The 10,971-nt window shown below is 53.3% G+C and overlaps 5 protein-coding genes across 5 annotated transcripts; 1 reads left to right on the top strand and 4 right to left on the bottom strand.

The window, feature by feature from the left end:
- Nucleotides 1-31: 31 nt before the first annotated feature.
- Nucleotides 32-695, bottom strand: PG994_006511 (uncharacterized protein; the record flags this gene model as incomplete). Its single annotated transcript, XM_066857920.1, is given in 3 exon segments — nt 32-175; nt 189-575; nt 609-695. 3 exon segments carry the CDS (start codon nt 693-695, stop codon nt 32-34), a joined length of 618 nt encoding a protein of 205 aa, XP_066717189.1.
- A 1,863-nt stretch (nt 696-2,558) lies between these two features.
- Nucleotides 2,559-4,248, top strand: PG994_006510 (uncharacterized protein; the record flags this gene model as incomplete). The annotated part of the gene is made up of 7 exons (XM_066857919.1): nt 2,559-2,859; nt 2,927-3,066; nt 3,485-3,575; nt 3,631-3,667; nt 3,715-3,840; nt 3,911-3,997; nt 4,050-4,248. 7 exons carry the CDS (start codon nt 2,559-2,561, stop codon nt 4,246-4,248), a joined length of 981 nt encoding a protein of 326 aa, XP_066717188.1.
- Nucleotides 4,249-6,016: 1,768 nt separating this feature from the next.
- Nucleotides 6,017-6,268, bottom strand: PG994_006509 (uncharacterized protein; the record flags this gene model as incomplete). The annotated part of the gene is made up of 1 exon (XM_066857918.1): nt 6,017-6,268. The coding sequence occupies one exon, from the start codon at nt 6,266-6,268 to the stop codon at nt 6,017-6,019; it is 252 nt and encodes an 83-aa protein (XP_066717187.1).
- Nucleotides 6,269-6,935: 667 nt separating this feature from the next.
- On the bottom strand, nt 6,936-7,716 carry PG994_006508 (ThiJ/PfpI family protein; the record flags this gene model as incomplete). The annotated part of the gene is made up of 2 exons (XM_066857917.1): nt 6,936-7,187; nt 7,288-7,716. The coding sequence occupies 2 exons, from the start codon at nt 7,714-7,716 to the stop codon at nt 6,936-6,938; spliced, it is 681 nt and encodes a 226-aa protein (XP_066717186.1).
- Nucleotides 7,717-8,829: 1,113 nt separating this feature from the next.
- Nucleotides 8,830-10,327, bottom strand: PG994_006507 (uncharacterized protein; the record flags this gene model as incomplete). The annotated part of the gene is made up of 4 exons (XM_066857916.1): nt 8,830-9,142; nt 9,193-9,347; nt 9,761-9,994; nt 10,184-10,327. 4 exons carry the CDS (start codon nt 10,325-10,327, stop codon nt 8,830-8,832), a joined length of 846 nt encoding a protein of 281 aa, XP_066717185.1.
- Nucleotides 10,328-10,971: the final 644 nt, after the last annotated feature.

Genomic DNA, 10,971 nt, shown 5'->3' with positions numbered 1-10,971 from the left:
TGTAGAGCCACACGGGGGTCGTGCGTGCCGGCTACCTAGCAGCTTGCGCAGGTTGTTTTCGGTAGACGGAGCCGCCGTGTGAACCGGTACCGGGCACGAAAAGGACCAGGGGCTTCTTGTCGTATGTAAAAGTCTGCGGTTTGCAGATGGCGGCCCGGAGATGCTCCTCGGGAACCTAGTAGGGGAACGTCGCTTTCGTCCTTCTTGGGGTAGATGGTCACGCCGGCGCCAACGGGAGGGTTGTTGTCGCTGTGTGGTGAGGCTTCGCCCTTGCCCTCCTGTGCTGTGATGGTTCTAAATCTACTCGCTTGGGTCGTGAGGCCCAGGCCGGCGCTGACCTGGCACCCGAGGTGCCTGTAAAATGTATCCTGTGTGGGGTTGCCGCTGTTGGTGTTTTGCAGGATCGACTGGACCTGCTCGAAGGCGGTCGACCGGGCTGCGGGCTGAATCATGTCCAATAGGTTCAAGGCGATGTTCAGATCTATGGCTAATGCCAGCAGCTTGAGGATGTCATCAAGATGCAAGGTGTTCAGGAGACCACCAACGAGCGCCCGGTCCTCTAATCCCCGCCGTGGCTATCGTGCATTGGTCGAAGTCGCAAAGGTGACAGTATCACGGCGTGAAGGCCGCGCATAGTGGTCTGGTTCGTAGACGCTGGCGCGAAGAAACCCGAGAGACCTGACGGTCGTCCACATCAGGGCGGCCCCTGCCCGTATTTGGTAGTTATACGTAGTACACATCCCATCAGATAGGGTGCTGGAGAGCGGCCACACCCTCTCTGTCACCTATTACAGTCAGGTATTATCCCCAGCTAGATGGACTATTTAGTCAAGTCCTGGGAGTGTTCGTGTAGAGGTAGGCAGGCAGACAGACATGGGATAGGCTTCGCTAGCTGGTGCGGGATATGCGGTTCACCAACCGAGAGGTGATGTGATATGGGAACGATCAATGAGGGGGGTGACAAGCCGCTTCTGGCAGATGGCCCACACCCCTCCATCAACAAGGTTCAGAGAGCCATGCTTTTTACAAAGTGAACCCTCATTAGCGTTGTGTGTCCTACTACTACGAATGGAGTGGCAAATTGGCTCTTGAAGGCATTGCGATTCATCGTGGGCCAGGAAGACGCTTAAGCGATCAGAGATGATCAGTCAGATTCCGCCGTGAATACGAGGAGGAGAAGCAGACCCGATCGCTGAGAAGCAGAGGTCCCCATCTAGTGAATGGCTTTCACATGTCCATCGCGCTGTGGCTGTATTACTTGATAGGTATTAAATAATGACCAAAAGCAAGTAGTAGTACTGTTTTTACTAACGATTACAAGCTAAGCGCGGTAAAAATGTACCTTCTCCTTACGTGGTGCGCCTATTCGATGTGACTCCGGCCCATGATCCGACGTATCCCCTTAATTGCCAGAGCGCTGCTTTTCGTACAATACTTTCAATAAATGATTGACACGGCCGTGCATACCGCAGCATGGTCAAAGAGACCAATCAGAAGTCACACCGACCACAACGGACGTTTAAAACGTCACTCCGATCGTACTAAAATTATCCCTGGTCCGTACAATACCTACCGATGTGGTGGAAAGCAGCGCTTTGGCAATTAAGGGGATACAGCACGCCGAACAGACATACGTGTAAATGAATCCAGCTATGGGCCGCGGAAGTAAGTGACTATATCAAAAAAAATATAGTTTTTGGTGGCGAATTCAGTGAGGAGATACTTCTTTCGGATCCTTCACCGCCCCCGACGGTTTGCAGCGATACACTGCAGCCAGCAGCTAGCAGCACGCCAAGCCCAGCCACTTTTTTGCCTTTTCCCCTCTACCGACCCGCTGGGTATCTGCAGCCTATAAGTATGTAGGCTTCCCCGGCAGCTTCTTTACGGCTGCTAGGGAACCAGTTTCCGGTGGTTGGGGGTCGCAAAGCGTTACCCCAACTTCTGACCCCAAGGCCGTAAGTCCGGCCCAGTCGATTCCCCAGACCCCGGCGTGCCCGGGAGTTTTACGTACCCTGCTACCCATCGAATCGATCGGCAGCAGCAGCCTCGGCAGTGCGCCAGCAACGCGGGTCTGCCTCCCGGTGTGTGGTGCTGGGCAATGTCTCGAGACACAGGGCGCAGGGATGCTGATAAGGGACCTGGCGGTCGACTTTAGCTCAGCTCTGGTGTCTCCAAAGGCTACGGTCTACCGGGGAGCGGACTAGGCCGCCGCGTATGGGGCTAGGGGTGGCAATAATCAGGAGATCGACAGCCGCACGGTGAATGGAGTGCCTCGTCCTATCATCGCAAGCAGCTTCCGATAATGACGTTGGGCGACTCGTGTCGTGCTCTAGCTAATACCTCATCTGGCACGCTGGCTACCTCACAACCTTCCATAGTTCCATAGTTCACATAATAAGGTTTCAGCCGTAGTCAGCAGCGAGACTTTTTCCGGACGAGACAGTGCGGACCTGGTCTGCCCTTTCTTAACCATTGCATCTTCCACATTCGAGAAGGCCGTCCATCCCGCATGTTCGAGCCCTGATGCTGCCGCAGCATCAATGATCGACGCCACCATCATGTTCTTACCTCGCAGCGACGTGGATAACGACATGTTGATGCCCACGATGGATGCCTCGCTGTCGCATGTGGCCCAGCCAGCCATTGCACCCCGGGTCAACAGCTTCATACCGGAGACAACGCCCGTCACGGTTGTCAACGTCCTGATCAACCTGGCCATCAGCAGCATCTCCATAGCACTGCTCAGTCCGTCTCCACGAACCCCCGTGCCGCTCTCCCAGGTAGATACTGACAGCATCTTTCCAGCTTACCGATGCACCTTGGTCAAGAATTGGTCCAGAGTACCCCTGGCCATGTGGCGTACGTACGGTCCAAAACTGCCCCGTCCATCGCCTTGAACCATCCGACCATGCATTGACACGACTAGTCGTCTTCCTGGTGTTCGGGAGCGCCTGGATCTTCGCATTCACGACCGCCGTTTTCCAATACATCGTCAAGTTTAACTCAAGCCCCCTCGCCTGCCATAGCACGACCCAGGCTTGCATTGCCTTCTTCATCACCACCAAAGTGAGTCTGCCATCGATTGCCCTTACCGCTAAAGCATCACTCTGACCTAATACGGTAAACAGGCGGTAAGGCATGAAACGTCCGTTCAGTAACTACTTTGTCTGAGACAAGCCACAGCTCACCTCTCTATTTCTGGTAGAGAGAGCGGTAGGTCGATGTGTCATCTTTGAATCAGAGTCATAAAACTAACCAATTATAGCATGTCGTTTCTTGACCGCGGCATCAAACGGATGCAGTCGAAGCTCTGCATTTCAACTATATCCTCGTAACCCGTAGGTCACCCCTCTCCATTACTGTGATGAGACGTGTTCTAATCTCTTGGCAAAGTTGTGTATATTGTTTGCTTCACCCTGTACTGGCCTTTGTGAGTCCTCTACCCACCTCATCCTGCTGGATAGAGACCTAACCAGATCTGTAGCTACCACGCATGGATAGAGGATACTTTTTGCATGCTGGAGATTCCACGTACCGTCCTGCTCAGCTATATCGCTTGCGATGGGCTCTTCAATGTTTGTTTCTCCCGGGTCCCCCAGAAATTCATTCATCTTGCTAACACACTACCAGGTATACCTTACCACGCTCTTTCTCGTTCCACTTATAAGTAAGCGTCCCACTCAGCTACTCTGCGAATTTATCTTACGATAGCAGAATCGCATTCGTTCCGCCGTCGGAACGCCAACAATCCAGTACAGGAAAACCCTTTGAACGCCCGGCTCGAGAGCTCTCGATACGAACATTCACCGGGTCGTGCTTAGCGCTCCTGAGCATCTCCGCGTAAGAAGCTCGTTGCGAGATCCGAATGTTCCGGTATTTCTGTATTATGCTAACGAACGCATGATAATAGGAACATGATCGTTTTCACCGTCTTCGAAGATGAACCCATGTGGATGTGCATGGTATCCTGCCAAAGCGATGGTGAGCCGGCCTGCCTGTCTGTGGCCCCCTGGTAACCCTGTGCAGCAACTGACACAAGTTCCTCATAGTTTTTTTCACCTCTTTGGTGGTCCACTGGATAACACCGGGCGAACACTCGGCGCTGCAAGACGACGACCCATTAACCTCCGTATCCTCGGGCGCAACGGCCGTTTCCAGCACGCCCCCATCCATGCTGAGGAACTCAAAATTGGCCGAGAGGGGGATGACAGCACCCTGAAGGCAGTCCAGACCCGGCACAGCCCATAGGGGTATCCTTGGCCTCTGGTTTGCGTTTTGAGGACGGCGCCATCTTGGCCACCAAGCACACCGGCGCCGCCTCCAAGAGCATGCAACAAATCGAGGACCTATGAATGCCAGGCCCAGCTATTACTGCCGGAAACTGCGCGGGATAAACAGCACCTCCCGGGTCCCGGAGACCCCGGGGACTTGAAACGAGCGGGATGAACAGAACATCGTTTCGTGCTCTCATCACAGGGCCTTATAAGTCTGGCCGGCATGTTTTACATTGTTTCAGGGCACATATACCAGGCGTTTCGGCTAGCAATTTCTCGCCAATGGATATACACAACTCTTTATTTTACGGGTCATTGAAAAGTTCTTGGCTCTGGCCTCTGGCCTCTGGCCACGGCGAGGGGTGCAAGAGGAGGCACGCCCTCGCGCTGAAACCCCTTAGCGTATATAGGAGGCTCAGTAAGAATACAAAGTACATTCCCCTTCAAAATATTTATAAGTGTTTCCTACTTTTCGAATCTCGTTAAGTCCTCTATTCGCTATTCCATGGCTTGGCATCACGTATTAAACACGTCACCCATGCTCCGCGTATATCCCGTATTACAACTATGCCCCATCTATTGGGCTGAGTCATCTGCCTTCCAGCCGCACCGCCCCCATAGCATCTTATCCTGTCCACCTTCCTAATATAGGGCGCCAAGCTGACCTAGGCTCCCGATATGTCTTGGCAGCGCTTTCTAGCACTCTTTTGTTGTCTCCATATACGGGCTTAATCTTAGGATCAGGCTTAGCTTATAATTGTACAAGAACTGCGCCCGTGGGGTAATGAATTTTGTACAACTCAGAATTCCACCCAGGAACAAGATATTATACAAAGTCCAGACCGATGCCGCCTCATGGAAGTAAAACTTGATGCCATGAAAACTATTTCGCAACGTTTGTCTTGATCCACCCCGGGACTCTTAGCCACGGCCACAACAACCCCAGGTTTTGTCTCCCCTACCCTTGGAGCATGTGCATTCCGGTCTGCCAGCCGAGCTATACGCCGGCTTGCACTTCGATCGGCAGGATATCTGCCTCTGATCTTGCTGTGACGGTAACAGGCCAGCAAACGTATACCTTATGCTGCCCAGCGACTCGAGCCTACCCTTACGATAACGGATTGACTACCTCTGTGTAAGCTAATTATCGGCCGCCCATCTCCCCTATTAATGCAATTAGGCTAACTCTCAGGACAAAGGCACTTTACCTGCGCCATCCCACCCGAGGACGATGCCACGCCCGTTGTGCGCTGCCATTCATTGTTGGATCACACCGTGGTGGCAACCGTTACGAGTCGTGGGCGGACCCCAGGGGTCACGACGAGGACGTATGTACCGGGCAACTACGAATACGCCACCGCCACGACTGCCTCTTTAGAGCAAGTCGCCACTATCTGCGACACCAACTTGCCTGTCTTGACCAAAGCTGCATCCACGTCTTCTCTCTTGCAGGATGCACCCACGGGCACTTCTCCTCCCACGGGAGGCCCTGGCTCTGGTGGTAGTGCTGCCTCAGCATCGCCGTCCACGCCGTCTTTAGGGTGGAGAAACGAGGTCCAGGCTCGTTGGCTGGTGGTTTCGGTGGCTCGGAAAATGGACTGGGGCCCTCTATTCCGTGAGCTTGTGTGAAGTCACCTGCGTATGTATAACTCATATATTGCGAGCTGAGGCTGAAAGCATTCCACTTGATGGTATTTTAGTCTCCTACCACTGCGTTCTGCTTAGATTGTGTTCTGCTCAGATTAGCCCCAACGCCGGGATTCAGGCATTGGCCCGGTCAGATCAGTACGCCATGTCCTGATCTTTGTAGAGTGCACCATGTTGCCGTCGTCTACCCAAAAGCCTGTACCGCTGCCGCAGTGGTCGTTCTCTTCGAGATTGTTGCAGCAGACGCGCTGCTCGCCAGCACACCAACGCTCGCCGAGGACGTACCCGCAGGTTTGATCTTTGGTCCAGGTTGTATCGCGGAAGCTGGGCCGTCCACAGGCGCTCATTTTGCCCTTGTAACAAATCCCTGGGTGGCAGTCCACTCCGAAGAGCAAGTCCCGACTACACACAAGCACGCCATGACGAGAGGCACATACATCGCAAGGAGTCGTCTCGAGTTTGTCGTGTTTGGCGCGGTGGGCGGTCAGGCTTTCATTCGCAGACCGGTCTCGAATGTGCAAAGCAGTTCTTCCGAGCATCTCCCGTATATAATTACGATTAATTGCTGTACCGCCCTCCATTTCTGCCCTCTAGACCGCTTTGGCCACGGCTAACACGACGTTCGCTGCAGCCTAAATACGTAATCCTTGCCCCGGTTCAATGCTGAAAGGGGCTTCCATCAGTCTGCCTCTTATAATTAGTAGACGGCCCAAAGAATACTGCAGTGTCACTGATTGTAGAACCCAGGAAGCCAATCACTTCCAAATGTGCATTGCGAGAGTAACGAAGGCCTGAAGGTCACTGGCTTGAAATAAATTACAACGACTAGAGACAACTGGCTGCCACCTGGCACGAACGTCTCCGACTTGTACTCAAGTTCAGACGGCCAATGTCAATCTTTCCCACCAGGTAAGGCCACTTTGGAACCTCCGACAAGCCCAATCCCCATTGAACCTTTTTTCGTATGCATGGGCTCTCGATTTTCACCCCTTTGGTTCCCGACAAGCCTTCTCGTCATGATCTGTTTTGACCGCTGTCGTGATCAAGCACCGGCAAACTGCGCAAACGGGTCTCGCTCGCGTCCGTATGGCGCTGATATTCGGACTGGTCTGCCACGGTCTGCGCCGCGTCCTCCCCGTAGACGGCCGCCATGAAAGCCAGCGTCATGTCGATGCCCGCCGTGATGCCCGAGGACGACCAGATGTTGCCGTCGGTGACCCAGCGCGCCCCGAGCACCCAGTTCACCTCCAGGCCTTGACAGGTCGCCTACGTTAATTTTAGATTTGTGTTAGCCTCCCATCATTCCGTTGACCAACGACCGAAGGAGAAAAGGGGAAGCAAAAAAAGAAAGGGGTTAGCATCTCACCCATTTGAAGGACTTTTTGTTCGTGGTGGCACGCTTCCCGTCCAGAAGGCCCGTCTTGGCCACCAATGCGCTTCCAGTGCACACAGTCAGGAGATAGCGCAGATTGGGATAGACCTTCTTCACATAGGCCATGGTCGGCGCGATAGCGTCGTCGTCGCGGGTGCCGGGCCCGCCGGGGACCAGCAGCACCTCGATGTCTTCGGGGGCGTTGTCGAAGGTGTGCGTCGGCACGACCCGCTGCCCGCACCCGTCGGCCGGCAGGAGGTTGGACGGGACGGGATCCATGGTGGAGGAGAGCATCGCGATGCTCAGGGTGTTGAACCGGGAGTGCGTCGCCAAGAGGTCGCATGGCCCGAAGACGTCGAGGGACTGGAACCCCGGGAACAGGACCACGCCATACTTCGTAGGGGGCTTGCTGTCAGCTGACATGATGTGAGCAGCTGAGATTTATTGATGGAAAAAAACTGTGTTGTACTATCTCGAGAAAAATGACATTTAGAAGTCGAAGATTATCTGGGAAAAGGCGCAGTGAGGTCGAGCTTTCTATGGACAGTCTCCAGGTCTAGAAACTAGCTAGAGCTTCATCGGACGAAACGAGGGGAAGAGCAATGTTGCGTCACCCCGTGAATAGCTGCATAGTTGGGACGACTTATTGCGCCACTTTGCTTCATGCTGGGCCGCTGTCGAAGCAGGTAGTGCAGGTGCCCGACTGTACCACTGACCACTGACTACTGACTAGATCCTTGCAGGTATTGTCTTAGCTAACGCTGCACAAGCTTGATTGACCCCGCGTTTAAAGACGCGTCCTCGAAACTGTCATGATGCGAATTTCTCGTGGCAAAAGAGTCTGCGACAGGTAATTCTTATTACTTGTGATTCAGCGAATGATGTCGATGACGCAATCAAGGGTGGGCAAGTATGGCCTACCCAGAAAGGGTTTGATGTAACTTCAATGCCGCCAGCATCCTGATTCCTGACCTGTCTAGAACTCCCATCCCACAAACCACCTCCAAACCCGCACTGTTCTGTTTCCGTACTAGGCGCGCTACCCGAATCAAGAAAGTATGGAACTGGCGTGTACGGTATCAGTTCCCTTCTTTCGATACCTCGGCCTACAACGGATGTGACGGTGCCCTTTGTGGATGGGGTTCTCGCAACTATTTTCGGACGATGACACCAGCGGCCCAAACCGGAATCATCGCTTAAACTAGGAACAAAGTTTATTTCGACCTCGATATCCACCTGCCCTTTCGCATGTTGTTTGGATAGCAGAGGCAATCTTCTTGGTGCACCGCCATATCTTGCAAATGCCATCCGCCATGACTGCATTGGAGCTTCATCAAGCGGTGCTCTCTAAACAGAATAGAAGATGGGGGGTATATTTGTGGAATCTGCCATGTCATGTCATCACTATCTCCTTCGCGTCAATCATGAGTCGAGATATCCGAAGTGAGCCCCCTCTATACATCTATTACACCACGTCTGGCGTATTGACCACCTCGGGATAGTTTAGTCAAGTGCCTTATTTCACCATGGAGGCCCCTAAGGGACCGGAAGGCTCGGATGCGTGGCGGCGAGAGCTTGCCAACGTATCCTTCCCGGCCTGGCCCAATAAAAACGTCCTCCCATCCACCGATACCGCTCGCTGCCCCGGCGGTACGGGTGTGTGATGTCCATGTCTTCTAAAGTCTGCACCAGAGCCCGCGCCGCGCCGGGTAGCTTGGTCATCTCGTAGGAGTCCTGACCCTGTGACGTAGCCGAAGGTTTGCGCTCGATGCAGCACCCAAAGCGCTGGAAGAAGGGGCGCATCAAGGGTAGGCAGGCTGGGGCGTCAGTGGAGCCAACTGTTAGCCGCCTGATGACTACATAAATAGGTAAATAAGGGGAGAGTTAATGGAAACCCACCAGTAATGATACTGAGGTTGATCTCTACTGCGGACCATAGCGCCGGGTCCGTCTCGAGCCAGAAGACGTCGTTGGACGTTGCGTCGTATGTAATGCCCGCAGACATCATCTTGGCTGAAGAGAAGCAGACTCTTTAAGACGTTCTCCTGGATCAGCTAGAATCAGTGTCATCGTTCGCGGGTGTGCACATACACGCATCCGAACAAGAAAAGGGCCGTTATGCTAAGTTTCTCCAGCAACGGGAGATGGAGTTTACGGATCTGCCCTGTGGTCGTCACCTGTTAGCTTTCACTTATGTCACTAGCCATCGATAATAAATGTCTACTCACATGCCGGCAGAATCATTAGTAAGACGTCGATGATAAGATGGGCGGACACGGTAGCGAGAAAGAACTTCCCGGTGTCGATGGGGCAGTCAACAATTTTCCACCGCGTAGGACCATTTCGCGTTGGGCGGGTTACATTGGAACGTAACGATGAAGATCTGTCAAGCCATGAACTCAGCGGCCACATTCATCAGCAGCTCCTCAAAATAGGGACGTGAGCGAAGGACAGGTATGGTCCATACTCTACATAAAAACCACGATATGGAGCAAGCGGCGATGATCACTATGCCCATCCGGCTCTCCAAGGCAGGTCCGAACGCTCGCCAGTAAAGCGCCAAGATGGAGAGCTGCGACCCAGCGATCGATACCGTGTAGGCATGCTCGAGGATGAATTGGAAAAGCTCCCGGTAGTGGTCCGCCAGGTCGAAGGAGATATGGAGGTCGTCCAGATGCAGGCCCAAGCCGAGTTCGAGCCCCTGTGATCTGCTGGTTAATCTGTGCGGCCAAAGTCAATCCGGGTTGCCGGGAGGGAGTCACTCACATATAAAGATCCCAATATCATATGCTAGAGCAGCAGCCTGTGCGGGGCACCCCCTTTTTTTTAGCGACCGAGAAGGGGGGTCGCGTGTTTTCCAAACAGGGATTCTTTCGTCTCTTCCACTTACCCACGCGACAATCGCCAAGTAATCATCGAACCACAGAGCCAGCTTCTTCATTCTTCGAGCGATCAAGCGCAGTACCAAGGCAGAAGTGGCGGCGATTAGCGTGATAATGACGGCGCCATAGATCTCTGGCTGTCGGCTTTCCATGTTGCGTGCGCCACATAGGAGGGGCTGCCCTGCCCCTTCCTTGGTCAATTTTGGGGAAAGAGCTAGATCCTTTGGCGGAGGGATCTGACATTGGCATTTACGACATGCTGATTGCGACTTGAACTATTTGGACATTCGAGACATGGCAAACAAGAAGTAAGGGAAATAAATGGCAACAGAAGAGCAGACATGAACATGGTATTGTGAAAGGAAACACAAAACACTTCATTGCAGAGATAAGATACACAGACAGAGGACGTAAGCAGAGGTGCTGTGCAACAAGCTGTTCATTTGAGTCGCATGGGTGAGGGCAGCGGAAGGATCTATTGTACTCTACCGACATCTCACGTTCTGCAGGTGTATCCCCCGCCTCATCACACAGAGGTGCGATCACCCGCGATCGACCAGACCCAGAAACGTGTAAAAATCATTCGCCCTCTTTGCCTTTGTGGTGTCTCCTGTCCAACCCCTTTACCGATAGGTATTCCGGGCCGACCCCATGTTATCACTTCTCGAATCACATGCAACTCTGTACAAGACAGATACCATGCAGACCAAGATACCATAACCGTATGGAATGCGATGTAGACTTTGCTGAGTGCCTGGGGGCTGCGTCACCTGTCACCTTGGGACACAAATAACCG

The sequence above is a fragment of the Apiospora phragmitis genome (assembly GCF_038363925.1).
Source record: "Apiospora phragmitis strain CBS 135458 chromosome Unknown utg000006l:1.0-5683423.0:1.0-5690449.0, whole genome shotgun sequence".
Taxonomy (NCBI): domain Eukaryota; kingdom Fungi; phylum Ascomycota; class Sordariomycetes; order Amphisphaeriales; family Apiosporaceae; genus Apiospora; species Apiospora phragmitis.
This window is presented reverse-complemented; position numbering and strand designations above follow the sequence as displayed.